Source organism: Seriola aureovittata, chromosome 23 (assembly GCF_021018895.1).
Source record: "Seriola aureovittata isolate HTS-2021-v1 ecotype China chromosome 23, ASM2101889v1, whole genome shotgun sequence".
Taxonomy (NCBI): Eukaryota; Metazoa; Chordata; class Actinopteri; order Carangiformes; family Carangidae; genus Seriola; species Seriola aureovittata.
Genome location: NC_079386.1, coordinates 13546259 through 13573865, shown reverse-complemented (window position 1 = coordinate 13573865; position 27607 = coordinate 13546259). Strand labels below are relative to the sequence as shown.

General features: G+C 38.1%; 2 protein-coding genes across 11 annotated transcripts; both read right to left on the bottom strand.

Annotated features, from left to right (window-relative positions):
- Nucleotides 1-6875: 6875 nt before the first annotated feature.
- Nucleotides 6876-15017, bottom strand: mfap3l (microfibril associated protein 3 like). Of its 4 annotated transcripts, none has more exons than XM_056369699.1 (3): nt 14876-15017; nt 12976-13375; nt 6876-8957 (listed from the first exon to the last, which is right to left on the bottom strand). In XM_056369699.1, exons 2-3 carry the CDS (start codon nt 13286-13288, stop codon nt 8023-8025), a joined length of 1248 nt encoding a protein of 415 aa, XP_056225674.1. In that variant the 5' UTR covers nt 13289-13375; nt 14876-15017; the 3' UTR covers nt 6876-8022. The 4 variants fall into 4 exon arrangements, with proteins under 4 accessions (XP_056225674.1, XP_056225675.1, XP_056225676.1 ...); XM_056369700.1 differs by having other exon boundaries at nt 14872-14989; XM_056369701.1 differs by having other exon boundaries at nt 14753-14892.
- A 2716-nt stretch (nt 15018-17733) lies between these two features.
- Nucleotides 17734-27441, bottom strand: aadat (aminoadipate aminotransferase). Of its 7 annotated transcripts, XM_056369205.1 has the most exons (15): nt 27311-27441; nt 27068-27180; nt 26567-26638; nt 25428-25596; nt 24792-24924; nt 24199-24273; nt 23892-24101; nt 23582-23647; nt 23307-23389; nt 22373-22469; nt 21509-21570; nt 21280-21344; nt 19474-19580; nt 18179-18280; nt 17734-18095 (listed from the first exon to the last, which is right to left on the bottom strand). In XM_056369205.1, the coding sequence occupies exons 3-15, from the start codon at nt 26631-26633 to the stop codon at nt 18054-18056; spliced, it is 1278 nt and encodes a 425-aa protein (XP_056225180.1). In that variant the 5' UTR covers nt 26634-26638; nt 27068-27180; nt 27311-27441; the 3' UTR covers nt 17734-18053. The 7 variants fall into 7 exon arrangements, with proteins under 7 accessions (XP_056225180.1, XP_056225181.1, XP_056225183.1 ...); XM_056369206.1 differs by lacking the exon at nt 27068-27180 and having other exon boundaries at nt 27311-27434; XM_056369208.1 differs by lacking the exon at nt 27311-27441 and having other exon boundaries at nt 27068-27242.
- Nucleotides 27442-27607: the final 166 nt, after the last annotated feature.

The window sequence follows — 27607 nt, the reverse complement described above, 5'->3', positions numbered from 1 at the left end:
GTCATAGTATATTAATGCATTAAAGGTCATAATAACGTCATAGTATGGCAAGGAAACAAAAAACAAAGTAAAGTAAGTCATAAAAATGCCGAAAAACGTCATAGTGTAGTATGGCATAAAATGTCAAAAAAACGTCATAAAAACATCATAGTATATTAATGCATTAAAGGTCATAATAACGTCATAGTATGGCAAGGAAACAAGAAACAAAGTAAAGTAAGTCATAAAATTGCCAAAAAATGTCATAGTGTAGTATCGCATAAAAATACCAAAAAACGTCATAGTATACTATGGCATAAAATGTCAAAAAAACGTCATAGTATATTAATGCATTAAAGGTCATAATTACGTCATAGTATGGCAAGGAAACAAGAAACAAAGTAAAGTAAGTCATAAAAATGCCAAAAAACGTCATAGTATACTATGGCATAAAATGTCAAAAAAACGTCATAGTATATTAATGCATTAAAGGTCATAATAACGTCATAGTATGGCAAGGAAACAAAAAACAAAGTAAAGTAAGTCATAAAAATGCCGAAAAACGTCATAGTATAGTATGGCATAAAAATGCCAAAAAACGTCATAGTATACTATGGCATAAAATGTCAAAAAAACGTCATAGCATATTAATGCATTAAAGGTCATAATAACGTCATATTATGGAAAGGAAACAAGAAACAAAGTAAAGTAAGTCATAAAAATGCCGAAAAACGTCATAGTGTAGTATGGCATAAAAATGCCAAAAAACGTCATAGAATGTGTCATAGTATATTAATGCATTAAAGGTCATAATAACATCATAGTATGGCAAGGAAACAAGAAACAAAGTAAATTAAGTCATAAAAATGCCAAAAAACGTCATAATGTAGTATGGCATAAAAATGCCAAAAAACGTCATAGTATACTATGGCATAAAATGTCAAAAAAACGTCATAGTATATTAATGCATTAAAGGTCATAATAACGTCATAGTATGGCAAGGAAACAAGAAAAAAAGTAAAGTAAGTCATAAAAATGCCAAAAAACGTCATAGTGTAGTATGGCATAAAATGTCAAAAAAACGTCATAGTATATTAATGCATTAAAGGTCATAATAACGTCATAGTATGGCAAGGAAACAAGAAACAAAGTAAAGTAAGTCATAAAAATGCCGAAAAACGTCATAGTGTAGTATGGCATAAAAATGCCAAAAAACGTCATAGTATACTATGGCATAAAATGTCAAAAAAACGTCATAGTATATTAATGCATTAAAGGTCATAATAACGTCATAGTATGGCAAGGAAACAAGAAACAAAGTAAAGTAAGTCATAAAAATGCCAAAAGACGTCATAGTGTAGTATGGCATAAAAATGCCAAAAAACGTCATCGTATAGTATGGCATAAAATTTCAAAAAAACATCATAGTATATTAAGGCATAAAAAGTCATTAAAATATCATACTATGCTATGGCATAAGAAAACATAGTATAAGTAATGCATAAAATGTCTAAAAACATTATAGTATAGTAAGGCATAATATGTCACAGTATTGTGCAGCGTAAAAATGTTATCTGATAGTATTCCATAAAAACATCAAAAGACATCATAGTATAGTCTCATAGAACAATCACACTTTGAACTTTAGTTTATCACACTTGCTACCTTTGTCCCTCTAAGACCTAGCTTTATAAATCCCATTATGTGAATCTATCTTTTCATGTATGCTTTTTTCTGGTACTGCATGGTACAAACTTAGGAGTTGCGTCTCTTTGACCACACAGGTGTTTCTCTCTGAGGTTGACACTTTTGATGGTACGCAGAATTGTTCACACACACACACACACATCATGACGATGCCTCCTTTACTTATTTCTCTAATAAGTGCATGGCCACTCTTTGGCCTCAGTCTGCAATTAATCTCTGTTGGGACTGCTGGCTGATCTTTTGCAAAGATGGTATTAAAAGACAGGGATAACTTGATCGTTTTGTCAACTTTTTATTTTCAGATTTCCATCACAGTAGTAAGGCATAAAATGTCATGAAATGGTCTTAGTATAGAAAGGCATAATACAACATGGTATAAAATGTCAAAATACGTCATAGTATGATTTGGCATAAAACGTCATAAAAACATCATAGTATATTAAGGCATAAAAGGTCATAAAAACGTCATAGCATGGGAAGACATAAGACGACAAAAAAAACATCATAGTAATTAAGGCATTGAAGGTTTTCAAAATGTCATAGTATGGTAAGGTGTAAGACAACATAGTATAGTATGGCATAAAAATTTCAAAAAACTTCATAGTATGATAAGGCATAAAAACTGAAAAAAAGTCATAGAATAGTAATGCATAAAAAGGTGCTTAAAAACATCATAGTATAGTAAGGCATAAAAATATTTTTTAAAAGTCATCCTATAGAAAGGCATAAAACACCATAGTATAGTAAGGCATAATATGTCAAAGTATAGTTAAGCATAAAAATGCCATCTGATAGTATGGCATAAAAACATCAAAAGACATCATAGTATAGTATCATAGAACAATCACACTTTCTACCTTTGTACTCTGTATGACCTAGCTTTATACAACCTATGATGTGAATCTGTCCTTACATGTATGCTTTTTTTCTGGTACTGCCTGGTACAAACTAAGGCGTTGCTTCTCCTTGACCTTGACCTTGACCTTGACAGGTGTCTCTCTTTGACAGGTTGACATTTTTGATGGCACCCAGAATTGTTCACACAATCATCCTGACGATGCCTGCTTTAATTCTTTCTCTACAAAGTGCATGGACACTCTTTGTTCGACCTCAGTCTGCAATTACACTCTGTTGGGACTGCTGGCTGATCTTTTGCAAAGATGGTACTAAAGGAAACAGAGACAACTCCATCATTTTGTAAACATTTTATTTTCAGATTTCCATCACAATAGTAAGGCATAAAATGTAATTAAATCATGACAGTATAGTAAGGCATAAAAGGTCATAAAAACGTCAGAGTAGGGCAAGGAATCAAACAACATAGTATAGTAAGTCATAAAAATGCCAGAAAACGTCATAGTATAAAAACGCATAAAAATGCCCAAAAACATCATAATATATCAAGGCATAAAAAGTCATAAAAACATAATACTATGCTATGGCATAGACAACAGAGTATAGTAAGTCATAAAAATGCCAAAAAACATCACAGTATATTAAGGCACAAAAATGCCAAAAAACGTTATAGTATAGTATGGCATAAAATGTCAAAAAAACGTCATGGTATATTAATGCATTAAAGGTCATAATAACGTCATAGTATGGCAAGGAAAAAAAAAACAAAGTAAAGTAAGTCATAAAAATGCAAAAAAACGTCATAGTATAGTATGGTATAAAAATGCCAAAAAACGTCATAGTATACTATGGCATAAAATGTCAAAAAAACGTCATAGTATATTAATGCATTAAAGGTCATAATAACATCATAGTATGGCAAGGAAACAAAAAACAAAGTAAAGTAAGTCATAAAATTGCCAAAAAACGTCATAGTATAGTATGGCATAAAATGTCAAAAAAACGTCATAGTATATTAATGCATTAAAGGTCATAATAATGTCATAGTATGGCAAGGAAACAAAAAACAAAGTAAAGTAAGTCATAAAAATGCCAAAAAACGTCATAGTATAGTATGGCATAAAAATGCCAAAAAACGTCATAGTATACTATGGCATAAAATGTCAAAAAAACGTCATACTATATTAATGCATTAAAGGTCATAATTACGTCATAGTATGGCAAGGAAACAAGAAACAAAGTAAAGTAAGTCATAAAAATGCCAAAAAACGTCATAGTATACTATGGCATAAAAATGCCAAAAAAGGTCATAGTATAGTATGGCATAAAATGTCAAAAAAACGTCATGGTATATTAATGCATTAAACGTCATAATAATGTCATAGTATGGCAAGGAAACAAAAAACAAAGTAAAGCAAGTCATAAAAATGCCGAAAAACGTCATAGTATAGTATGGCATAAAATGTCAAAAAAACGTCATAGTATATTAATGCATTAAAGGTCATAATAACGTCATAGTATGGCAAGGAAACAAAAAACAAAGTAAAGTAAGTCATAAAAATGCCAAAAAACGTCATAGTATAGTATGGCATAAAATGTAAAAAAAACGTCATAGTATACTATGGCATAAAATGTCAAAAAAACGTCATAGTATATTAATGCATTAAAGGTCATAATAACATCATAGTATGGCAAGGAAACAAAAAACAAAGTAAAGTAAGTCATAAAAACGCCAAAAAACGTCATAGTATAGTATGGCATAAAAATGCCAAAAAACGTCATAGTATACTATGGCATAAAATGTCAAAAAAACGTCATAGTATATTAATGCATTAAAGGTCATAATAACGTCATAGTATGGCAAGGAAACAAAAAACAAAGTAAAGTAAGTCATAAAAATGCCAAAAACCGTCATAGTATACTATGGCATAAAATGTCAAAAAAACGTCATAGTATATTAATGCATTAAAGGTCATAATAACGTCATAGTATGGCAAGGAAACAAGAAACAAAGTAAAGTAAGTCATAAAAATGCCAAAAAACGTCATAGTGTAGTATGGCATAAAAATGCCAAAAAACGTCATAGTATAGTATGGCATAAAATGTCAAAAAAACATCATAGTATATTAATGTATTAAAGGTCATAATAACATCATAGTATGGCAAGGAAACAAAAAACAAAGTAAAGTAAGTCATAAAAATGCCAAAAAACGTCATAGTGTAGTGTGGCATAAAAATGCCGAAAAACGTCATAGTATATGGCATAAAATGTCAAAAAAACGTCATAGTATATTAATGCATTAAAGGTCATAATAACGTCATAGTATGGCAAGGAAACAAAAAACAAATTAAAGTAAGTCATAAAAATGCCAAAAAACGTCATAGTATACTATGGCATAAAATGTCAAAAAAACGTCATAGTATATTAATGCATTAAAGGTCATAATAACGTCATAGTATGGCAAGGAAACAAGAAAAAAAGTAAAGTAAGTCATAAAAATGCCGAAAAACGTCATAGTGTAGTATGGCATAAAAATGCCAAAAAACGTCATAGTATAGTATGGCATAAAATGTCAAAAAAACGTCATAGTATATTAATGCATTAAAGGTCATAATAACGTCATAGTATGGCAAGGAAACAAGAAACAAAGTAAAGTAAGTCATAAAAATGCCGAAAAACGTCATAGTGTAGTGTGGCATAAAAATGCCGAAAAACGTCATAGTATACTATGGCATAAAATGTCAAAAAAACGTCATAGTATATTAATGCATTAAAGGTCATAATAACGTCATAGTATGGCAAGGAAACAAAAAACAAAGTAAAGTAAGTCATAAAAATGCCAAAAAACGTCATAATATAGTATGGCATAAAAATGCCAAAAAACGTCATAGAATGTGTCATAGTATATTAATGCATTAAAGGTCATAATAACGTCATAGTATGGCAAGGAAACAAAAAACAAAGTAAAGTATGTCATAAAAATGCCAAAAAACGTCATAGTGTAGTATGGCATAAAAATGACAAAAAACGTCATAGTATACTATGGCATAAAATGTCAAAAAAACGTCATAGTATATTAATGCATTAAAGGTCATAATAACGTCATAGTATGGCAAGGAAACAAAAAACCATGTAAAGTAAGTCATAAAAATGCCAAAAAACGTCATAGTATAGTAAGTCATAAAAATGCCAAAAACCGTCATAGTATACTATGGCATAAAATGTCAAAAAAACGTCATAGTATATTAATGCATTAAAGGTCATAATAACGTCATAGTATGGCAAGGAAACAAGAAACAAAGTAAAGTAAGTCATAAAAATGCCAAAAAACGTCATAGTGTAGTATGGCATAAAAATGCCAAAAAACGTCATAGTATAGTATGGCATAAAATGTCAAAAAACATCATAGTATATTAATGTATTAAAGGTCATAATAACATCATAGTATGGCAAGGAAACAAAAAACAAAGTAAAGTAAGTCATAAAAATGCCAAAAAACGTCATAGTATGGTATGGCATAAAATGTCAAAAAAACATCATAGTATATTAATGCATTAAAGGTCATAAAAACATCATAGTATAGAGTAAGGCATAAAAAAGTCAAAAAATGTCACAGTCTAAGCATGAAAACATCATAAAACGTCATAGTATAGTAAGAGATAAAATGTCGAAAAAAGGTCATAGTAAAGTAAGGCATAAAAATGTCATTTTATTCAGTTACATTTTCATGGGATTTTTCCGACAGGAATTCAACTCATACTTTGATATACCCACCATTTTATAATTACTCCTGCTAGCACCTTGACTGCTAACCTGCAGAAGACAGAAGACAGGGTTACCTGGCCAGTTAACTTCAGATAACATAGTTACATAACATCAGTTGACATTCTTCTGGTGACGTTAGGTCCAACTGTGATACTCTCTGATTTTAGCCTTCAGATAGTCCCCGCCGTTTCAGTCAATCAAATGGTAACATGACTTAATTGGTTGTCTTGGAGACATCACCTCTTGGAGGGCATACAAACAAGTTCACTCAAATATTGGCTGGGATAATTCTGTCCTCCCAAAATATTGGTAGGGACATGTTCCTACCGTCCATATGCAAACCTATGCCCTTGGGCTAACTGATAAATGGAGTAACCCTTTCAGCTGTACTCTTCAAAGTCATAATTTTAGATGCACTAATTTACATTTGAGTATTATTGCTATTACTGATATTGCTGATAATTACAAAAATAACCAATTTTGTATGTGGATAAAGCAGATATTTATAGTAAATATATGCAAGCTTGATAAAAGAAAAACATCACACAAATGACCAAACTGTGGAAAGTTTTTTTACACAGCACTTCCATTTATTCCACTACAAAAAAGAGGCATTTCAAGAGCACCAGTAAAAGAACAGAATCCAGTTCATCTCCGCCACAGACTGGACTGTTAGCCAAGCAAAAAAGAAAGAAAACAAGTCCTTTTTGTCCCAGAGAAAGATGTCAAACATCTCGCTGTCCATTTTCACATGCAGCAGAAATGCAACTGTACTGTAAAGCCTCTGCAGAAGCAAGACAATGCTGAGATCACATCAGGAGTCAATTTCAAAAACCTAGAAACAGCACATGACAGAGGAAAAGAAGCTTCTCTTATCCTCTGAGGCGAGAGAAGACAAAAGACTTTCTAAAAACTATTTAAGGTAGCTGAAAAACAAAATTCACAACACAATGGGCAATAATATAATAATACTTTTAAAAATATTTCAAAGGAAACATAGAGGTGTGTGAGAGACCCAGTCAGGAAATATACTGTACACTCAGAAGTTTACCTGGCTTACTTGTTTTTTATAGAATACAGTAGGCCATACAATCATGAAATTGGGACCAAACTCAAATCTTTTATTTCAGTCCAGCATGCATCTCTATTTGAGCGGGACGTTGTACAGTAACAGCGGATCAGCTGTAACAGTAGCAGGATGTGACTTCTTGAGCAAATGAAGGAAGCTCAGCTTTTGTGGTTTGGAAAAACAGCATGAAAAGCAGCTTGAGGCAGATTTCTGGAGTTAGTCATAAAATTTAGCACTGTAAGAAACTAAAAACTTAAACGAATAAACACCCTCCCCCCACCTTCAGACTGAAGAACCCTAATTCTTTAAATAATAGTCTGAGCAATGAAAATCTCAACACAGGAAATCTCCCTTTACAATTCATTGCTTATTACACTAATAATAATAATATTGATTACCCCTTCCATGTACATTCAAGCATGAAAAGACCAGAGTGAGAAAAACGTTCAAGTGTCTAATGGTTTATTCTCAGTAGAACAGCCTACAAAGGTTTAAAGAGATTGTTCCATTCAGAAAAGATAAATAAAAATGTGATTGTTTCTCTCCAAAATGTGAAATTAAAAATGTTTTGTGGACCTTTTCTTGTCTTCAAGTGAAAATGCATAGCAGGATAAACGTATCGTTCCTCCAGGGTTTGTTTGTTTCGTCACACATGGCTCTCATAAAACACCTGGCAGGGAGGGGTCTTATCGGCCGTCGGTTCAGGCGCAGCCTCTTCGGCACTCTGCTCCTCCTCCGCCTCAGGCTGCTCCTCATGGTGAAGAGGAGCTAGTGGTGGGGGTGAGGAGGGGGGAGGTGAGGAGGGTGTGTCCTCTGGCTGTGGTGGAGCTTCAATGCTGCAGCAACCTCCGACTGCGAGTGGCGGGTGGACAGACACCTGGATGGCGATATGCTGTGGCTGCTCCTGAACCGAGGAGTTGTCCGAGTCTGCGGCAGGGGATTCGCTGCGCTCCCTCTCCCGGCCTCGCTCTCTCTCCCTTTCCTGCAGGATGGTGAAGACGTCTCTCCCCCCGATGGAAGCGACCCTGCCCGCAACCTCACGCCGTCCCTCAGGTGCTTGTCTGACAAAAGTGTGCCTCATCTCCTCCACCCCCACCACTTCCAGGATCTCCTCCATGAAAGTGCGGCAGTTCATGATGAGCGGTGGCAGCGGGATGCTGCGAGCGAGCTCCTCAATGTATCGCGCAAACTCCATGGTCTTGAACTGCGTCACCTTGGCCAGCTCCAGCGTCTTGGCGGAGGTGATGATGGGGATCCTCTTGGCGATCTCGAAGGCCTTTTGGAGCTTCTCGGCGCCCTCGGTGCGGAAGAATTCGTTAATGGCTTTCTCTGTCTTCTTTAGGTGGCTGCTCATCATGCAGAGGCGTGTGACGTTCAGGGCCATGATGATGGTGAAGGTAACCAGACACACCACCATGTAGTACACACCCATGTCACCGTTGGTGAAGACCACCCGCAGTGTCACTGTGCAGTTGGAGCTGCCGTGCACGTTGGATGCCATGCAGGTGTACTTTCCACGGTCTGCAAACTCAATGCTGGTGATGTTGAGGACGCCACTGTCCAGCAGCCACCACTTCCCACCTACAGAGGCAGACAGACAGATGTTATGAAGAAAATATACAGCACATACCTGTAAGAACAAACAACCACAAATCTGGTTTATTACAACCTGGGTTTTACTGAGCAATTACTTCAACATAACTGATAGAACCAACAGCCAGCGCTATAAAAATTAAACCCAAACAGTTATTAACCATAATTTCCCTTTAAATACAACTGATAACCAGCTACTGTTTGGCAAGTCCTCAAAATCTGTCTGATCGAGCAGAACAAATACAATTTTCAGTTCAGTTTTTTTTTTTTTTTTTACTTGCTTTTAAAAGCATGATTATTCATCTATTCATCGCCCACCAAGTGACTCACTCTAAAGTCATAGTTTAAACCCTGAAAATCCTCTTAATGCATCTGTTTCTCTGCTAAATGACTCGACAGTAAACTCTCTTCTGCAGTGTTTCTGCAGCTGATGTTTGCTGCTTTCCAACAGGAACTTGTTTTATCAGATTTGCTTACATTACATTGTTCTGACTTTTTTTTGAGGAGCCTGGCGACTCAAGAACACATTGTTTTGGCAAACCCGTTTATAACTCAATTTAAAAAGTCCTTGAGGTAGCACTGTATGCAGTGATCTCATGTCTAAGCCTCCATCTGTGCTGATCTCAATCTTTGGCTCTGAAATGTAAAGTTATGTTACGTTCAGTATCTGCCCTGCTAGTGTGTGATGTATATTTGATATCAGATAAATCAGTTGATTGGTTTTAAAGGGAACACTGAACATGGATTTCATCTGTGTTTGTGTCTCGAGTCCAGAGAACAGCAGTGACCTTTCTAATGCTTTCCTTATTGAAACAGGTGGCGCAGCTACATCTCACCAGGAAACACTGCTCTGTGTGCTGAGGTTTGAGTCCTTAATCAAAACAAGAACCATCTATTTACATGCTGGACTGGGGTAGGATAAACAAGCATGAAAACATGTTTTAAAGATCCAGTTCACCCTTTTTACAAAACATAAATTTATTTTCTCATCTTACAATTTTATCAGACATTTATTTTTTAAGGATTGGAGTCAAACCTGGAAAAAAAATTCAAACGTGATTCTGCATTTTAAGATACTTAAAGTTACAACATAAACATATTGTACATGTATTTGCATGTATTTTCTCACTGAGAGGCTAATGAGGCTCGCTATAAAGATAGTTTTAGTCATAGCCAATGATTACATGAGCTGAGCACAAGGAAATCACATATCACCATATTGAGAGAATATCAACATTGTCCAACACAAAAGGTCAGAGAGTCTTTGACAGTACAAAGTGCCCACAAGGAAACAAACATTAAACAAGCACATAATAACTCTCAAACTCAGGCTGAGTCAGCAAAGTTATAGAGTAACACATCACTCCAGTGACAACAAAATGTTTTGGAAGAAAGTTTTAAATAAAATCTAAACTGGGCACAGATATACAGTCTAGTCACCAGTAATGCCTGTCAGTCAACACTTTTTTTTACCAGTGGTACCAGTAAAAAATCCTATAATGGTAGCTGTAATCGTGTGTTTAGAACAAAAAGTGAAATGAACTCTGTGCTTGGTCTTGAACTGGCGATTCACGGACAACTTCGAGGGCAGCATTTATCCACCAGAAGTTAAGTTTCAGTGAATTCAGCTGCAGCTCCCCCTCAGTTACTGTTTCTACAGTGTGGGAGTACAGATGGAAATCACAGAGGGCGTCTCTAAATCTGTAGTCTGAAGTCTGGACGAGACCGCCCTCTATACTGCGAGCACCATCAACTTCCCACACTGGTATCCTCTGGAGGAGATGAATGAGCAGTCAGGAAAAGCAGCGTGGCTGACAACAGCGTCCTGCCCATCCGCCTTTTCATGTGAGAGCAAGGTTTCTAATTTTACCTCCACCACCGGATCATGTGATGCGATTGATGTACTGCCCAATACTACAAGCAAGTTTGTAGGGAAAATAAAAAACACCCAGGAGCCTGAGTAATAGGCCGACATCTGCAGGGGAAACCAGCGAGGGCAGATTAGTGACACTGCTCTTAAAGTGACCACTATTTATCAGAGTGAACTTCTGTGGTGAAAGTCTCTCGCTCCCTAATTATATTCCTGTGTGTAACCCCAGGGAAAAGCTCTGTGATGGTACAAACGCTGTTCTGGGTTTGTGGGTCATAATAACAATGCTGCCTCTCCTCTCTCGGACAGCAGGTTTCAACAGGTCGGCTCAGGAGAAGCAGCAAAACAACAAACGACTCTTCCCTCGGCATTCCTTCTGAGGTGGATCGCAATATTCAAACAGACGAAAGAGGCTCGCCTTGAATGAAAATCATTAGTAAAACAAACAAACAAAAAAAAAGACTGTCTAAATGACTTCCTGAATCTAACTGGGAAACGCCCGCTGTCACAGAAAGAAAATAATATATGCTGCAAGAAGAAGCGTGCAAAGATTGAGACAAATTTCCCTCAGGAACACAAAGCTGTCCCATCCACATGTTCAGAAGTCAAGTTTCACTTTGATTAAACATTCACAGACAACTGTCTGTGGCATATCAGAGTGGAACCAGGAGTAAAAATCAACACACAAGTCTTCAGTTCCTGTCTTGTCTTTTCACTCTTCCTTTTTATTTGCCAAGAGCATTAACTTCCATTACTGTCCGACATCACAGTGGCCTTGAATACGCTCATTTATGAGCTGGAGGGTCAGCTCCTTTGTTCTTACTGATAGTAATCTTCCATTTTCTTGTGACAATGCATCCAGATGGAAACTCTTTATGCTGGAACAGAAGATGGCATTTCAGGACCTGACTTCACATCAGTTAATAAGCTCTGATAGCTGCATTCACAATGTCGATCACAGATTATCATCATATTGAGTCGGCACAGTGGCCTTGAAGAAACTCAGACAGACACTGAGCTGATGCAGCTGCTTTTTTTCTGTCTCTTCAACAATTATAACGATGACACTTCCTGTGGTTGCTTTTGGTTCCCACTTTAACTGAGGGGAACCCCAAACCCATAGTGTATGAAGTGCATTAAACACCTGTGACTATTGTTTTCTATGTAAGCCCACACGCCAGTCGTGTCTTTGTGTGCATCAAAGCATCAGGATTCTACGTTGTCCTATTTCCCAGTGTCTAAACACGTAAAAGCAGCTTCTTTTTTTTCACATTTGCTCTTCAGATCAAAACATCCTGGCACCGGTACACTACTACTTCTGTCTATGTGGTATATCCACTGGTGTGAGTATCGTCTGTACATTACCTGCCTGGTTATTTCATCCATCAACAGTTTCTCAATCAATTTTACCTAGGATTTTACTGTATCACAATATATCCAAACATATTCTATATTTTAGTTAGAGCAGTTTACACTAAATTGTGTTTTTTCATGCCTTCAAGAGCAGGTAAGATGGCTGCATGGCTGTTTTTATATAGTGTACAGACGTCTTAAAGCTGCTAACTGTTGATCTCTTTAATTACAGTATGTGGACCATGTTGATCCCCACTGAGCTGGCCGAGTGGAATTTTTTAGAATTAGGGGGGCTTTGATGGGCATAATAAAATCAGCAGGTGTATTTCTAGGCTGGTTATTCACTGGTTCTTAAATAGTTGGGCCACCTCCAATAACACTGTAAACATTGTGTATGCTTTTCTGAAATAAAACATCAGCCTCCAGAGAAAAAGAGCAGAGTTGCAGTTTCACAGACCAAGTCCCATATATTTGATGAGTCTGGTCATTAGGTCTTCGCTCACTAAAAACAAGAATGTGGGTGGCTAACCACCTCTCTTGCATAATCTCCTGGAAGAAACCCTGTAGTATGCATGATAGTGTGGAAGTAATGAATACTGACTAACTTGTTCAAAATAAGAAACTATTCTAAATGTCCTGTTGTTAACTTTCAGAGGCCTTGTTCATAGTATACAACAAACCTGACACATTTTCTTCTACTGAAATTATAATTGAGTGACTGGCAATGCTGGTGTCAAAGAGAACAGGAAACCAGGTTTAAAGTAACAACACAATCTGACTCACCAGTTGTCTCCGTGTCCAGACGGTCGCCATGGGAGTTGAACCACTGAACTCTGGGGAACGGGTCTCCGGTGACATTGCAATCAATCAGCGCACAGCTCCCCTCCCGGGCAATTATCTGGCTCACTTTTGTGAACACAACTGGGACAAATCCGTCGTCTGTCACATTGCCGGTTTGTGTATGGTTTCCATCCGTGTCCAGCGATAAGGCCCCGGCGGTGTGATAGGTGATAAGGGACACCAGGACCACAAACACGTATCCGACGGTCCAGTGCATTTTCTCTGAATGTTGGTGAGGGGGAAGAGACTCTGTCATTCCTCCTGGGTGTGCATCCTGCACACTGGCTATCTCTTGATAGTAGAAGGCAATTTGGTATTCAGCTCTGCGACTTGAAACATCTCACTGAAAACAAGAAAGAAAATTGCCATTTATTAATCAGACAGCACAGGACGAAACAACATGTACCTGTTCAGGCCTTGATGCTCGGCAGCTGGAATAAACTGATAAGGAAGCTGCTCTTGTAACACAGGACTGCAACTAACAATTATTTTATATATTAATGGTGTGGCCTATAAAACATCTGAAAAAAAAAAAAAGAAGAAAAAAGCCAGCATTAGCCAAAGCCAAAAGTAACATCTTCAAATTACTTGTTTTGGCCAACCAAGAGCCTAAAACATACAGTGATATAAAACAAAGAAAAGCAGCAAATTTCTGTTGATTGACAAATTATTAATGAACTAATCATTTCATCTCTTAGTAATTAACAATCAATTAACCTTTCTTTCTTGGCTAATTACATTTCAATGATGATAACTAGCTATTTAATGTTGTAGTTATTGTTTATCATGTAAAAAATCCCAAGAGGTGGCACCTTCATATCTACTTAAAGATCCTTGCTATTCCTTGTTCTGTATTATAAAAATTTCAAATACCATACAATCTGATTACTGACGGTGTTCTACTGACATCCTATGATGTTAGTCTGTAATAGATTATTAATCAAATAAAATAAGCAACATAAGAGGTTAAAGTCTTGCCTACATGCAGCTAGAGTAATGGTGTGGTCTCACTAACTCACTGATCATATCTACATTCATTCATAGTTACCTAACAGCACAAAACACCAGCATTTAGTCTGGGTTTTCATCCAGTCTAATCTAGCTAATATGTGTTCACTGCTAAAGCCAGTTACATCATATGAAAAATAAAAAATATAGGCATCTATAATTTGCAATGACGTAAAAAGAGATCGACTGTAACATTAAAATCACACAAGTAGCTTTCTCATCTGTGTTAACAGCACCAACTGGCTTGATTAATACGAAAACAAAGCCACATTACAACATAACGGAGCTGTGTGTGGGCTCCGTCTATTTTCTAGCTCACATCGTTGCCAGACACATAGCCAACGAAGATGACATCGTTAGCTACCTCATGCAAGTCCGATAAAAACAAACTCGCAATAATATGGATTGTCAATTGTAATTTAATTATATGCAGGGTTGTTACGACGAATTCGTCGCCTTGAACTGTGCCGTTTAAACGCAACACAAAACAAAGGCGTGGGACCCGGCTATGTGCTGGACGACAGTCGGTTTTTATATCACGGGACCCTTCCAGAACTGTGCCACTGCTGTTTACAAAATGTAGTCAGACAGTCTCTTTAGCTAACATTTAATGGACGATTTATGTAGCTGCCGTTAACAGTAGCAGCAGCAGTTGATGACAAAAAAGCGTTAAAAGGCTCTGAATTCATACCGACAAACGCGATAACGTTACCTCCTCAGAGCGCGAGCACAACGGTCCAGCAAACGGCCAACTCAGTGTCGACGCTAGCGGCTAAATGTTGATAAAAAAAAAACAAACGAAATTCTTCAAATTAAACACTACTTCCTTACTTACATCATGGTGTGTCGCCGGTCAAACGCGGATGTTTGATGGGAAGCACCAGAGTCGATGTTTTGTCGCTTATTTCTCCGGCATCTCGATTCTCCTCCCACCGCTGGTCGTCCGCTATAAGCAACCAGCAACTAGTTTCTCTGTGCTTCAGCACGCGCTGGGTGGCAACATTGCTGAGGTGCTTGGGTTGCATTGCTTGGATATGTTAAACATTTAGGTGAATAAATTGCTATTTAGACAATGATTTGGAGTAATAAAACATTTTAATGATGAGTTTTTATCACTGTTCCATTAGTGTAAACCCTATTTCCAAAGTAGGTCAATGTATGGGGGTCCTCAGGTCTTCTGAGGACATTTTCTAGAGCAAATCAATTTCATTTCTAAATGGGTGACATATTATATGGGTCAGAGTCACAGTCTTCCATATTGGCTATTACTTCTTCACCCAGTGATGGAGAGTGAGTACATTTCCTCATGAACTGTAATTAAGTACAAGTTGAGCTAGGCATCTTTTGTACAACTTTATACTTTACTACATTTCAGAAGGAAATATTGTTCTTTTTTTTTTTTTTTTACTACACTACATTTATCTGGCAGATAAAACAAGCAGTTAAAACATATAACAATCTTATAAAAAACAAGGCATTGTAGAAGATAAAACCTGTGGTTTCCAATCATTTGACTTCATTTAAACTGTTCAAGGCCCAAATTGGTGAAAATGTTTTTCACATCATCTGTATTTCTGACAGGTAAATGCGCTGCGGTCAAAACCCATTGCTGCCCTGCATTTACTTTGTTATCAATTAAAGCTAAAAGGTTAGGACAGTCAAAACAGACAAAAACAACAACAATCAGGGTAAGTAAGGGGCATAGAAAGCAGCAGGACACAGAAAAACAAATTTCCTTTTGGAACAATTAAGCAATATGGATAAAAAAAAACGTTTCCTGGACGAAAATAAAGACAGAACAAAAGGCCAAACGGGCTGTTTGTTTGTGAGCCACAGTTGATAACTGACTGACCTTGAGGCCACAGTAAAAGTCTGAAATCGACACTCTGCACCAGGTGTCAATAACTGAGTCAATAATGCTCCATCTACATATAGAAGCTATGGATATTTCAGGAAATGTGTGTGTGACGGTGCTTTAGTTTATGTGATAGTCACCAAAGTCTGTGTTTGTTTTCGTAATGGAGTAAGATGATCCCAAAATACAGTTTAAAGGTTAAAGTATATGCTTTTCATGCTAAATTTAATAACATTTAGAGGGAATTTGGTGTTTTTCTTCAATTGTTTAACATCAACCCCTTTTCTACCCAAGATGCTTAAGGAGATTTTACAGCTAATAGCTTACATTTACGCAGACAAAGTTTTAAATCCAGGGTTCAGGATGCATATTTTTAATGTAGTATTTTTCCATAGTGGTATTGCAGCCTTTACCTGAGGATTTTTAGCTCTAACACTGCAGCCAGAGGAGTGTAAGTAAGTGTTACAAAAGCCTGATTTCTAAGCCGCCCCTCTGATCTTCTTAACCTTCACAGATGAATGTTTCAGTTGCACACAAACACTTCTGAGATCTCAGACACACTGTTCACACAGTGCTACATACGAGGTGTGGCTGTTCAATAATGAGGCTAATGCTGGTTTGACTTCATTAGCCCGGTCTCGTGTTAACACAGCGGGGAGAAAGTCTGTACAAAGGAGAAGGAAACAGTTTCCACCAACAGACAGGCTCTGTTGTTGTCAGCAAGTACTGTTGTGTGACTGCTAACCATGCAGGTTTAAAAAAAGATGAAGACAATCTGGTGGGAAAAAAAAGGTTGTTTTTTCTTACTTGAACGTGATTTTTCAAAAGTCATCAGGAAACAAAGAGATGGCACCAGCTGAATGTTTACTTCAGCCATAAGTAAAGCTGTAAAGTTAACATGAGGCCACAGGTAAAAAGACCACTACAATGTTGTGTTAATCCTCTGTGACCAGTAATAGCAGCTAAAATCCTTTTTTGTGCCCCGATTGCATAAATCTTGAGAGCTTTAGTTTTGCAACAAGGTTTTGGTTTGGGACAACCTCCAAATCAATTGGGCTTTTTATCATCAATTAGCAGATTAAACACAGACCATGGAGAGAGATTTAGATGGTAATGTGACATTTTGATTCTCAAAGCTGCACCTGCAGAAAACAAGAACATGAAACCATTTCCGGCATGTTTTCTGAATGTTGGTGGTAGATGGGTTTTTCTATTTTTGGTGTTGAACTAAACTCTAGCAACACTCTTGTTTTAATCTCACAGTAAAGTTGTTCTTGACACTACAAGTGTTGCAACACCACAGCTCAAACATTAATTCGTCCTGCCAAGTGCAGGAGGAGTTCAAGTTGACTGTCAGTGAACCTCTGCACCTACTTTTTGAAATGACACCTCTCTAAAACATGCCCATGAAACCTCGCTGCATCGCCTGCCTTAACTTAAAAGATATAACATTATCACACTTTAACAGAACATGTAAGTTAATGCTCAAACTTCTGAGATGTGTTGTCTCATAGAGCCAAAATGACACCTGACATGCTACCAACATTCAACTAATACAGGAAACAGTGATATCTAGTGATGTCACTGTTGTGTCCAAATGATAAAAGTTATGTAGTTTAACGTAATGGAGTGTGAAATGTATTTTTGTTTTATGTATTTGAATTATTGAAAACCAGGCCACTTTATTTGTTTCTGTATCCTCCAGTAAGTTTTCCCCATCTATGAAATCCATGCACCAGGCCGAGTGCAATTTAAGATGTATGTTACAGAGGAAATATTTCACCAGGAGTCATCGTCTTTGAAGAAGGAGCAAAAACATGTAGACTCACAAGACAAAATACAGAATAATTATAAGCTATTATTTATTTTTGTACATGGAAAAGTTAAAAACAACATCACTGTGTAGTGCAACGATGGAGCAACAAATTATGAGATTACTTCTTTTGTCATTGCTCCAAAGGGTTTTCAATGATAAGCCCCATGTTGAATAGACATGCATTGAAAACATTTTTCTAAACTTTTGACTGTGGTTTACATATAGTCAGAGGTAACAAAATATTAAAATATATTTAAACTCAATAATATATTTCAATATAAAAGCCCTCAACAATAAATTGAGAAAAAATACATAATCTGTCAGGGAAAAATAAACTTCTCATCACAAAGCGTCTTTGATGAGTGAGGAGAGTCGTTTGAAAGCCTGTTGAAAGAAATGTGAGAGATTAGAGTCAGTTATGGGGCGTGTGCATGTGTGTGTGTGTGTGTGTGTGTGTGTGTGTGTACCTCATCAATCTGTGCTGGTGTGGAGAGAGAAAAGGCCGCTCTGACGTAGGGACAGGGGTCACTACTGTTGATCATGAAGACGCCTCCGGGAACCAGCAGCACCTTTAACACACATACACACATACATACACACACACACACACACACACACACACACACACACACACACACACACACACACACACACACACACACACACACACGGGGCTCGTGTTACTTGATATTTTCATTACTCCCCCCCTACAGTTTTGACACAGTTGATCTTTTCACGTAACGAAGGCCTTGAGAACAAACTGGTCTTTGTTTTTTTATCAGTGGCTGTTTTATGCGAACACTAAGTCTTGTCCTAATGTAAAGCCAGGCAGGTCATCAATTTTCATTCTCAGGACACAAATGAACAACAACTTGATCAAGAGGGTGAAATATTCGTTTTTAAAGTCACTATTCCCAGCCAAGAAATAGTCCCTCATATAAACCACAAGTTGCTGTATTTACATTTATTTTTTTGTACAGGTTAAACGAAGGAAATAAAATGAGAGTGACCTTTAGATTTGATGGTTGTTATCATCAGAGCCGGGCTAGCTGTTTCCACTCTTTATGCTAAGCTAAGATAACTAGCTGCATATTAAACCAACAGACATGAAAGCGGCATCAAACCTCTAATCTAGCTTAAAGTGAATAACAGTATTTTCCAAAACTATTTCTTTAGCCTGTTTCAGACATTCAGCTACTTGCTGGTGAGATCATGGGAAAAGATAAAACACAAACAGGATACTCTTTGTTTATTCATTTCAGATTCAAAGTGCTGTTATTCCTCCTCTGTTAGCACCAAGGATAAACTGGAGAAAGTCTTTGCTTTGTTCTGTGTGGAGGTTTTAAATAACCAGGATTCGGAGCAGAGAAGTCCACTGTGCAGAGACCTTGGAAAAGCTTGATTGTACCCACTCTTGTTTTTATATGGCTAATCAGCTATTCGCTAGCAGGGATTTACAGAGGCTCAGTGTGTATGTGTGTGTGTGTGTGTGTTTGTGTAGGAGTGGAAACACTCAGTTGCTTAACCCACTCACAGTGTGCACAATGCCTGCCATCCTTCACTCCTCCTTTACTCCTTCACAAAACCTGCCTCACCCCTGGTGCATAACATCTGCTCGCAAACAAGGGACACAGGGAGAGGCAAAAGCACGCAGATGCATTCTGGGTAGCTGTTATTTGCATGCTAGAGTGACGCGGGTATGTGTTAACTTGAAGTGGACATGTGTAGGTTTTGCGTGTGTGTTGTGTTTTTGAGTTCTGACCTCCTTCTCCAACGCCTTCTCCATAATCAGCTGTTGAGTATCAGCGATGCCCTTTAGCTTGATCCACAGGAACATGCCTGCTGATGGGCTGTGCCACTCTGCTACATCTACACACACACACACATACACACACACACACACACACATACAAAGTAGGGAAAAAAGAAAAGGCTGGGTGTGTGCTTTCTGACTCAGCCAGCAGTTTTTCCCTATGTGGTCCGTTTTTTTGTCGCTGTCGTGAATCCGTTTCTGTGCAGCTTCTCTAACAATTCTTCTCCATTTAACCGACACTTGACAAAACATACGGTCTCATAAGTAGTTTACACCTTCACAAATGTGGTGCTTGGTGTTACAAATGGCATGAATGCGCCTGCCAATGTTGTTTAACATGCATTTCCATAAATGACCTCTAGGCAGTGGCTCCAAGAAAACAAGCTGTTTCCCAAACTCATACCACATAATACTTTTTAGCAAGTTTTGAGTATTTATTGTTTTCACCCCGGAAACCTGACAAAAAAACAGTATGTGTGCATTTGAAGACTAAAAAAACTCTGTTGATGGACACTATTCTCCCACAATGCAATACACACACAGGAAATGGTGGAGCGGCTCACAGCTGGAATATATTAAAACTAATGGTGGATGGTGGTAAAACTTTTCCAGGAACAGATCAAAAAACTTTTTGCAGTGTCTTTGCTCCATGTAACACATATAATGTGTTTTGGTATAAAATGGTAAGGTATATAATAAAGGCAAAAACAGTGAACTATAGTAAGTACACAGCTTAACTGACTCATAAAAATCTTCACCATAAATATATGACAGTATTTTCTTTCACATGTTATGGTCCAGAAAGCTAGTTTCACTTCTTCTTATGCGTTTCTATACACAATCATTTTCCTTTCCCTTTAAAACCTTCAAGACATCACAGCAAACACTATTATAATAACTCAGTCTCTATTAATGTAAACAACTTAAGTTTAACAAAGAAACTGTTATTGCAAATTCCTCTTATGAAGTTTATTTGAGCTTTCAGCCACATGTCATGACTTTTTAAAATGATTTACTGTATAACCACTGGAGTGTCAACATCTCACTTCCAGCAACCTAGCGACCTAGCAACAGCAAACGCTACAGCCAGACACTTCTACTGAATAGACAGCTGAGAGAAACCTCTTTTATGCATTATGTCAGATTAGGCTTAATAAAAAAAATGATATAAACCATGTTCTTGTGAAGAAACCAAAGTTATGTTTACATTCAGTATAAATAAGTGTATCTTCCCTGCCTGGCAAACTGGCTGACTGCATTTTCTCCCTCATTCAACATTTGCAAAGCAAATCTTTTAAATATTCTAAGTTTTGATTACATCCACGTGTACGAGCTGCCAGTCTTCTTCGCCGTCTGTCATGCTGCTACATTTCGTAGCAAATTGCCGCCACTAATGGTTAATAAGTGGAACAGCATGAAACTGGTAGTAGGAGTGTTTATATCGCCCCACGAGATACAAACATAACATTAAAATGCTGCTCTACAGTTCTACTAGAGCTTTAAACCAAAAACAGGTGGGGGTGGATCTGTTTGATTGACAGGTTTATACATGTCTGGCACGCACAGACATGGTGGTGGCGGCCATCTGCTCCACCCACATTAGCTCCCCACCCAGGAATCAAATTTGGGTTCATCTGGTTATGAATTTCTGTTTGGATGCTGTTAATTTATAGTAAATCCAACTGAAAAGGCTACAACATGACCATTTATAAGTTTATAGGTAATGTTTTCTTTTTCTATTTCATGTCCACAAACCTTTGAGCCACTTGTCTGCAGAGCTGATCATGGCATCACGTTGTTTCCTGTAAAACTCAATCACCCTGTGAGAGGAAGGAAAAACAAAACTGTTTCATGCTTCGCTGCAGGAGCGGCTGTATTATTTAACTGGTACTGTAGCTATAACAGATGAGGTAATTCTTAACCAGTCAAACCTGTCATGCAGAGCAGATGTGTCTGTACAGTGACACTGTTGGAAGTGACGTACCTGTCTATGTGCTGGAGGAAACCCTCTTGTCCCCAGCTGTGCAACAACTGGGACACCATGAGCTGAGAGGAAGCAGGAGACGGGTTATATAATGTGAGGACTGGTACAGATTCAAACAAGACCTACGAGGAACCATATTCTCTTATTGTGGAACAACTCTACAGCAGATGTTCCACCTTCACATCTGCATTTTTATTACAGTATTACAGTTCCTATACTATCTAGAACAACCGTGCAGTGGGAGTATGACACACCTTCTTCCTTTCACCACAGACAAAATAGATGTATACCAACATGCATGCATTTACTGAGTTACTGACAAGATTTCAGTCCAGATTAGATGAAAAAGCAGAGGCGGGGATTGAATCAGAGTATGGTGGCAGATATCTTGCAGCTCCTAATTAATCCTTTTCTTTCTTATTAAAACCTCCTCTGCAGCTGCTGCTAATCCAGACACACCACAGCGTCTTATTTTACTTGATTTGGCTTCAGCTGCAGTGCAACAACACACCCCTTGTTACTGGTGAGTTTCCGATTGTGTTGGTGTAAATGTGGCGTGCCTGAGGGGTGGGAACAGACACTGGCAGACTATACAAATGACTCTGCTCGAAAATATGCTTCATCGCTGGCACTCTGTGTACGTTGACTGCATAACTGCTCCGTGCTTACTGCTGCACGGAGGTCTGCTTGGTTCACTGCTCGCAGCGTCGACAGCATTTTTAAATGATCTCCTTTAGCCCGTTTAGATGGCACCAAGATGGAGGCCGCCACACAGGATGAACATCAAACACCAGACACACGCAGAATATTCAGTGATAGGGAAAAGAGCAGGTTGTGGTGGTGTAAAATGAAGTTTTTATTCACCTGTGTGAAGGTACTAGTGTGCATCGTTGAGGCCTGGATGTGCAGCACCACCCGGTCCACCAGCGGTTTGGGACCGGTCACAAAACCTATCCTCAGCCTGAAGCACAAAAAAGAAAATTAAAAAAAAGGCAAAAGGCAGACAAGAAGTCAAAGACATAAAGGAGTTATACATAAAACATCTCCCACACAGAATCATGTGCAATATTTAACTTGACATTACTTGAAATATTAAACCAACAACCTTGAAAATGGCATGTAGACAAATATTCACTTTTTATGTTGGCTCTGACTTTGTCGTTGTGTGTTCCTAATCTGTTTGTACTGATGTTGCCGAAGTTCTTTATTTCAAAGCAACAAAACAACAAGGTTAAATTCATAAACACAGATTCCAGCTCTGAAAGTACATTTGTCTGAAAAACATTCACTTTAAACATGTTTAGGTGTCTATGATACAGTATCGACTAAAAATCTTTTTAACACGCCAAGTAGTTACAACATTTAACAATTCACAATCAATGAATCTGAAAGTTTTATTTTACTGTTGGATCTATAAAATATATGCATATGTGACAGATTACATGAATACTAACGAGTTAAATAAAGCGATTATAGACAGGGGTGTCCAGTTATAATGTATTTGGCCATGAAAGATTTCCTCTTTCCTACGAACACACTCATCAGCTGTATCCTGCACAAGCAACCATCAGATATGAGCAGTGGGGAATTACACAAGCAAATTAAACTGTAAGACTGACTGGAAAAACACACCCTGCTCACATGTCAAGTCCTGACTTGCTACAGGAAAATCTCTGCTGTAGCAGAGCCAATAAAATCTTAAATGGTAACAGCAGAGCTTCACATGCACTGGTGTTAAAGAAAAACAACCACCCCTCCACACACACACACATTCATACACACAGATTGAGATGCTCACCCTGAAGACAAGATCTTAGAGAAAGAGTCGGTCCTGATGATCCTCCCGTCCACGTCCATGGAGAGAAACGTGGGAGCCCACGGCTGCCAAATACAGAAACACAACATGAATCACACCAGACTGTGGCCTCGATTCATAATAATCCAAGTGAATGTGTTAAGATAAGACCAGAAAGTCACAGTAAAGGAGACAACTCAACTATTTTACCTTTTTAAATATGACATAATGTGAAAATTCATTTTGACAAACCGGGGAGGTGATTGAACTTTTCGTACCTTGTCAAACTGCAGGAAATAGTACGGGTCGTCCTCGATGATGAGCATGTCGTACCGCCTGGCCAGCTATTAAAAAGAGCGGAGGACATTAATAGAGAAAACGACGGAGTAAATCTGCAGGGAAATCAGCTTCACAACAAGCTCTAATTAGAAGAGTCAGCGCTTCACTGACTGCTTTGCATAAATCTGACTGAAGAGGGATTCAGAGAGATTTTTAAAATACAGCTTCATCTGCAGAGTGTGCCCGCAGTCATCTTTGACTCTGAATGAACTCAGAGATTTGTTTTGTGACTCTGCAGGAGAGACAAACCTCGTACACTTCTTTCTTTCTCTGAACCGTCATGGAGGCACCGGTGGGGTTCCCTCCGTTGGGGATGGTGTAGAGGATTTTGGGGGCAGTGCTGCCAGGCGTGTGCACCTCTGAGGGGTCCCACTGAGATAAGACCTTCTTCAGGGCCGCAGGTATCATGCCGTGTTGATCGCTAGGAACGTTGATTAAGTTGCAACCGAGCGGCTGAAGCTGCAGAGTAAAAGAACTAAGTTGAAAGGTTACTTCACCTTGAGTTACTGTATGTTTGTGTAGTTAAAATATCATTATGAAATAAAGTTCCTCTCACCGCTGCCAGCGTGCCTGAATACGTGGGTGCATCCAGCAGAACGTTGTCTCCAGGGTTGACCAACATCTCAAACACCTAAAACCCACAAAACAGCGAACACACGAGACTCAGACTGTAAGAGGCTGCAACTGTATGTAGCAGGTCTCGAAAAAAATCTGATTTCCAGGATAAATTTTAAGTCAACACCGAAGTTAATTGGGTTTAAAACATAAATTGTTTGTAAACTAAAACTGGGCTTGCATGGAAATTACTATAAAGATTTGTTGAGATCCTTAATTTTTTATATGTTTTACGTGCTATACATCCTTTGCCAAATAGCTATTCACAGACAAAGAAATACAGAGACTCATTTGGGAGTGGTAGCAACAATTACGAATTTTGGACTCAGTTCAAAATCATATTTATTACCAATTCTCATAAAATTAGGGAAAGTCATTAAGTATAAGGTGATACAACATATAAACAAGATGTTTTTTTAACAGAAAATTTGCTGACACCAACGTCTTTGTGTGATCCTTTGCTTTTTCCTCTGCTCCTCTAACAACAGCGTGAGTGAAAATAAACATTAGCACTGCAGCTGTCGGGGTCAGTACCTTACAGAGCCCCTCCTGGCTCCCCGTCGTCACACACATGTCCATCTGGCCGTTCTCAGGGGTGTAGCTGGCGGTCGGTGGACTGTGCAGGTTCTTCTGCAGGTTTTTCATCCACGTCAGCAGCTCAGGGATTCTATGTAGGGATGGAAACTTTTTCAAGACTTAGAGCACAATAAAGTGCATCCTTTAATAATCAGTGGCATTTAGAGACACAGAAGAGCTTTACACTTCAATTAACATGAAGGAGCAAGGTGTAGGTGAAGGATGCTCCCTTATGGATTTGATGTCTAGACTTGTCCTCGGTGCATTAACCTATATCTGTTATCACTGGTGGTGAATGAGTCACTTGAGGCTGTGAAGTTTACAGAGGTTGTTATAAAAAGATAAAGGTTGCTGCAGAATGATAACCTCCACGCTCTGCTCTACAGATGTTATTCTGAGGTGGCTTTAAGTAAAGATAAGATGCACATTTAAAGCCTTTAACGTGCAGATGCTCCAGCTATCGGCAAAATTGGCAAAAAACAATCTGCTGGCTTGAGCGCAGCTACATTTTAATGTCTCTCTTCAAGTTCTGGAAAATCTCCTGAACAAGTGACTGATGCCACAAAACATGGATTCCTGATCTTGATCTCTCACCCATTCGAGGCAGAGTACTGCAGAGCCCTCTTCATCGCAGCTTCATCGAAGGTGACTGTTTGTCCATTCTTCACCGTGATGGACGCTGACTGGAAGGGGAAGGTGTTGGGGTTCGGCGCCCCTCCGGCCAGAGAGATCAGGGACGGAGGCGACCGCTGCTGCAGCTCGGCTTCAGACGGGTGGAGACGGAGAAGATGAGGATTGATTTATAATGAGGTTGCAGCTGAAACGCTAATATCCTAGTTTATTGATCTTACTACAGAAATCCACATTAAAACGTATAATCTACACCATCAATAAAGATGGACTTTAGGAAATTTAGGGAAAATAATTGTTAATGAATTTTTCAGTTTCTTGCTCCAAACCGGTGAACATTTGTATCAATATCACTTTGCAGGTAAAAAGGCTTTAGAGTCCCACTGATACTGGATTTTTGAGATCTTTTTAGAGTTATTTCATAATAAAAAAACAAACATTTAAAACACAGCATTTAAAAGTAAAAAACAATCAAACAAACTCAAATATATATATTTAAAGCTAATGCACTACAGTTTGTTGTTACTTGTCATTACTTAAGTATCTGTGATAAATTAAATATTGGAATAAACAAGTTTAAAGTATCTAGTAAACATTTAGGCTACAGGGGCAGAATTTGGTTGTTTTCAGGAATTTCTTTTTCCCATTTAATATTAATTGTGTTGTAGCAGCATTTCAGTGAAGGTATGTCTGTGTATGGCAGGTTTAGTACAGGTCACTCTGTCAAGTCAGACAGAATCCAGCAAAGTGGTTGCAGCCCCATCTCTGATTTTGCTCAGAGTTTATCAATAAAATGTCTATATGTATATATATATATAAATGTCTACACTAAAATACTGAAAATAACAAAAAGTTTACTGTTGCGTGAAAGAAGTAAAGAAGCAATTATTAAATAACCAACAGCAAGCCTGAGGCCACATATTTCTCCTGCACAGAGAGACTGTACAGACTGTACCGTGAGAGGAAGGAATAGGACCCAGCGGCTCAACATGTTCACCGGATACCGCAACTTTGTCTGTCTCTTATGTAACACCACTTATTTTATAAAAGCATAGCAGCGATGAAACTTGTTATGAAAGGCAGACTACAGAAGGAAAACTTACTCAGCATCCTGATGGGAGAGGGCTTTCTGGCTGCACTAACAGCTGTCAGAAACCGAGCGTAATTCATGATTCCTGCACAAATGGTAAAAGTCAGATATATTAGTTTCCCCTCGCATTAAAAATCACTTTGTTTATTCATCCATTCAGTCTCAACCTGTTGCTGAGCCTCACAGAGAAGCATATGGTCTGAGTTTGTGTCGTCCATTTTACATTTTATACATTACACATGGACAAAAGTGTGACTAAAAGCAAAACAACAGAAAAGTAATTCTTAATTTCGCCATGCTGGCTTGTCTTGCACAACAGAAATCACTATTGTACGTTAATCAGGTGAGTAGCGTAACGTTAGACCTGATGTAAATCAACAATGAACATGCACAAGCAGGGGTTTGGTTTACACTCTACGGGACACCACCGTGAACGTAAATTATACCGACTATAACTAATACATTAAACGGTAGTTACGGCATTAACCTGACCACGTTCAGCTGTGCAACTGACCTTGCGTAGCTCAGTGCGACCGCCGCGGGGGCTTATGGTTAATGTAGTCCTTGATAAATGTCTGTGAATAATGGTCGGTTGCGGTGTCCGTTGAGCGAACTACACTACCCACGCTGTAAAACAAAAACTACAGCTTTACGAAACGACTTATCTTAAGTTCTTTTGGTAGTTTATTGTTTCATAAATCTCGGTATCATAAATCTACTAAGATTATTCATAAAGGAAATGACTGTAAATCCTTACTGGTAAGAGGTCTGGTGTGACTGTTGTCGAGTTGTTGTTGTTGTTTTTCTCCGCTAGAGGGCGATAAACCGTATCCACAGGTGGAGAATGACCGAAAGTCGACGAATTAGACGAACTTCCGTGTTGTTAGCTTAGCTTAGCTGTGCTAACTACGTATGACAAACTTTGTTGCTTTATTTTAAGTAATTACGGTCAAAAATTCTCGAGGTTTGCAGTCTGTGCCACGTTTTTCCCCTCAAATTGGTCATTTTGCGATGGGCTTTTTAACGTTAGCTGTAAGCGATGAATGTATGCTAG

Excerpts from the sequence above, each read along its gene's own strand:
- mfap3l (XM_056369699.1), bottom strand. The coding sequence starts at position 13,288 with ATGACAGAGTCTCTTCCCCCTCACCAACATTCAGAGAAAATGCACTGG. Across the intron at positions 8,958-12,975 it reads TCTGGACACGGAGACAACTG|GTGGGAAGTGGTGGCTGCTG; the intron begins GTGAGTCAGATT and ends CTGCCTCTGTAG.
- aadat (XM_056369205.1), bottom strand. The coding sequence starts at position 26,633 with ATGAATTACGCTCGGTTTCTGACAGCTGTTAGTGCAGCCAGAAAGCCC. Across the intron at positions 25,597-26,566 it reads CTCTCCCATCAGGATGCTGA|CCGAGCTGCAGCAGCGGTCG; the intron begins GTAAGTTTTCCT and ends ACCCGTCTGAAG. Across the intron at positions 23,648-23,891 it reads GAAAGAAAGAAGTGTACGAG|CTGGCCAGGCGGTACGACAT; the intron begins GTTTGTCTCTCC and ends TCTTTTTAATAG.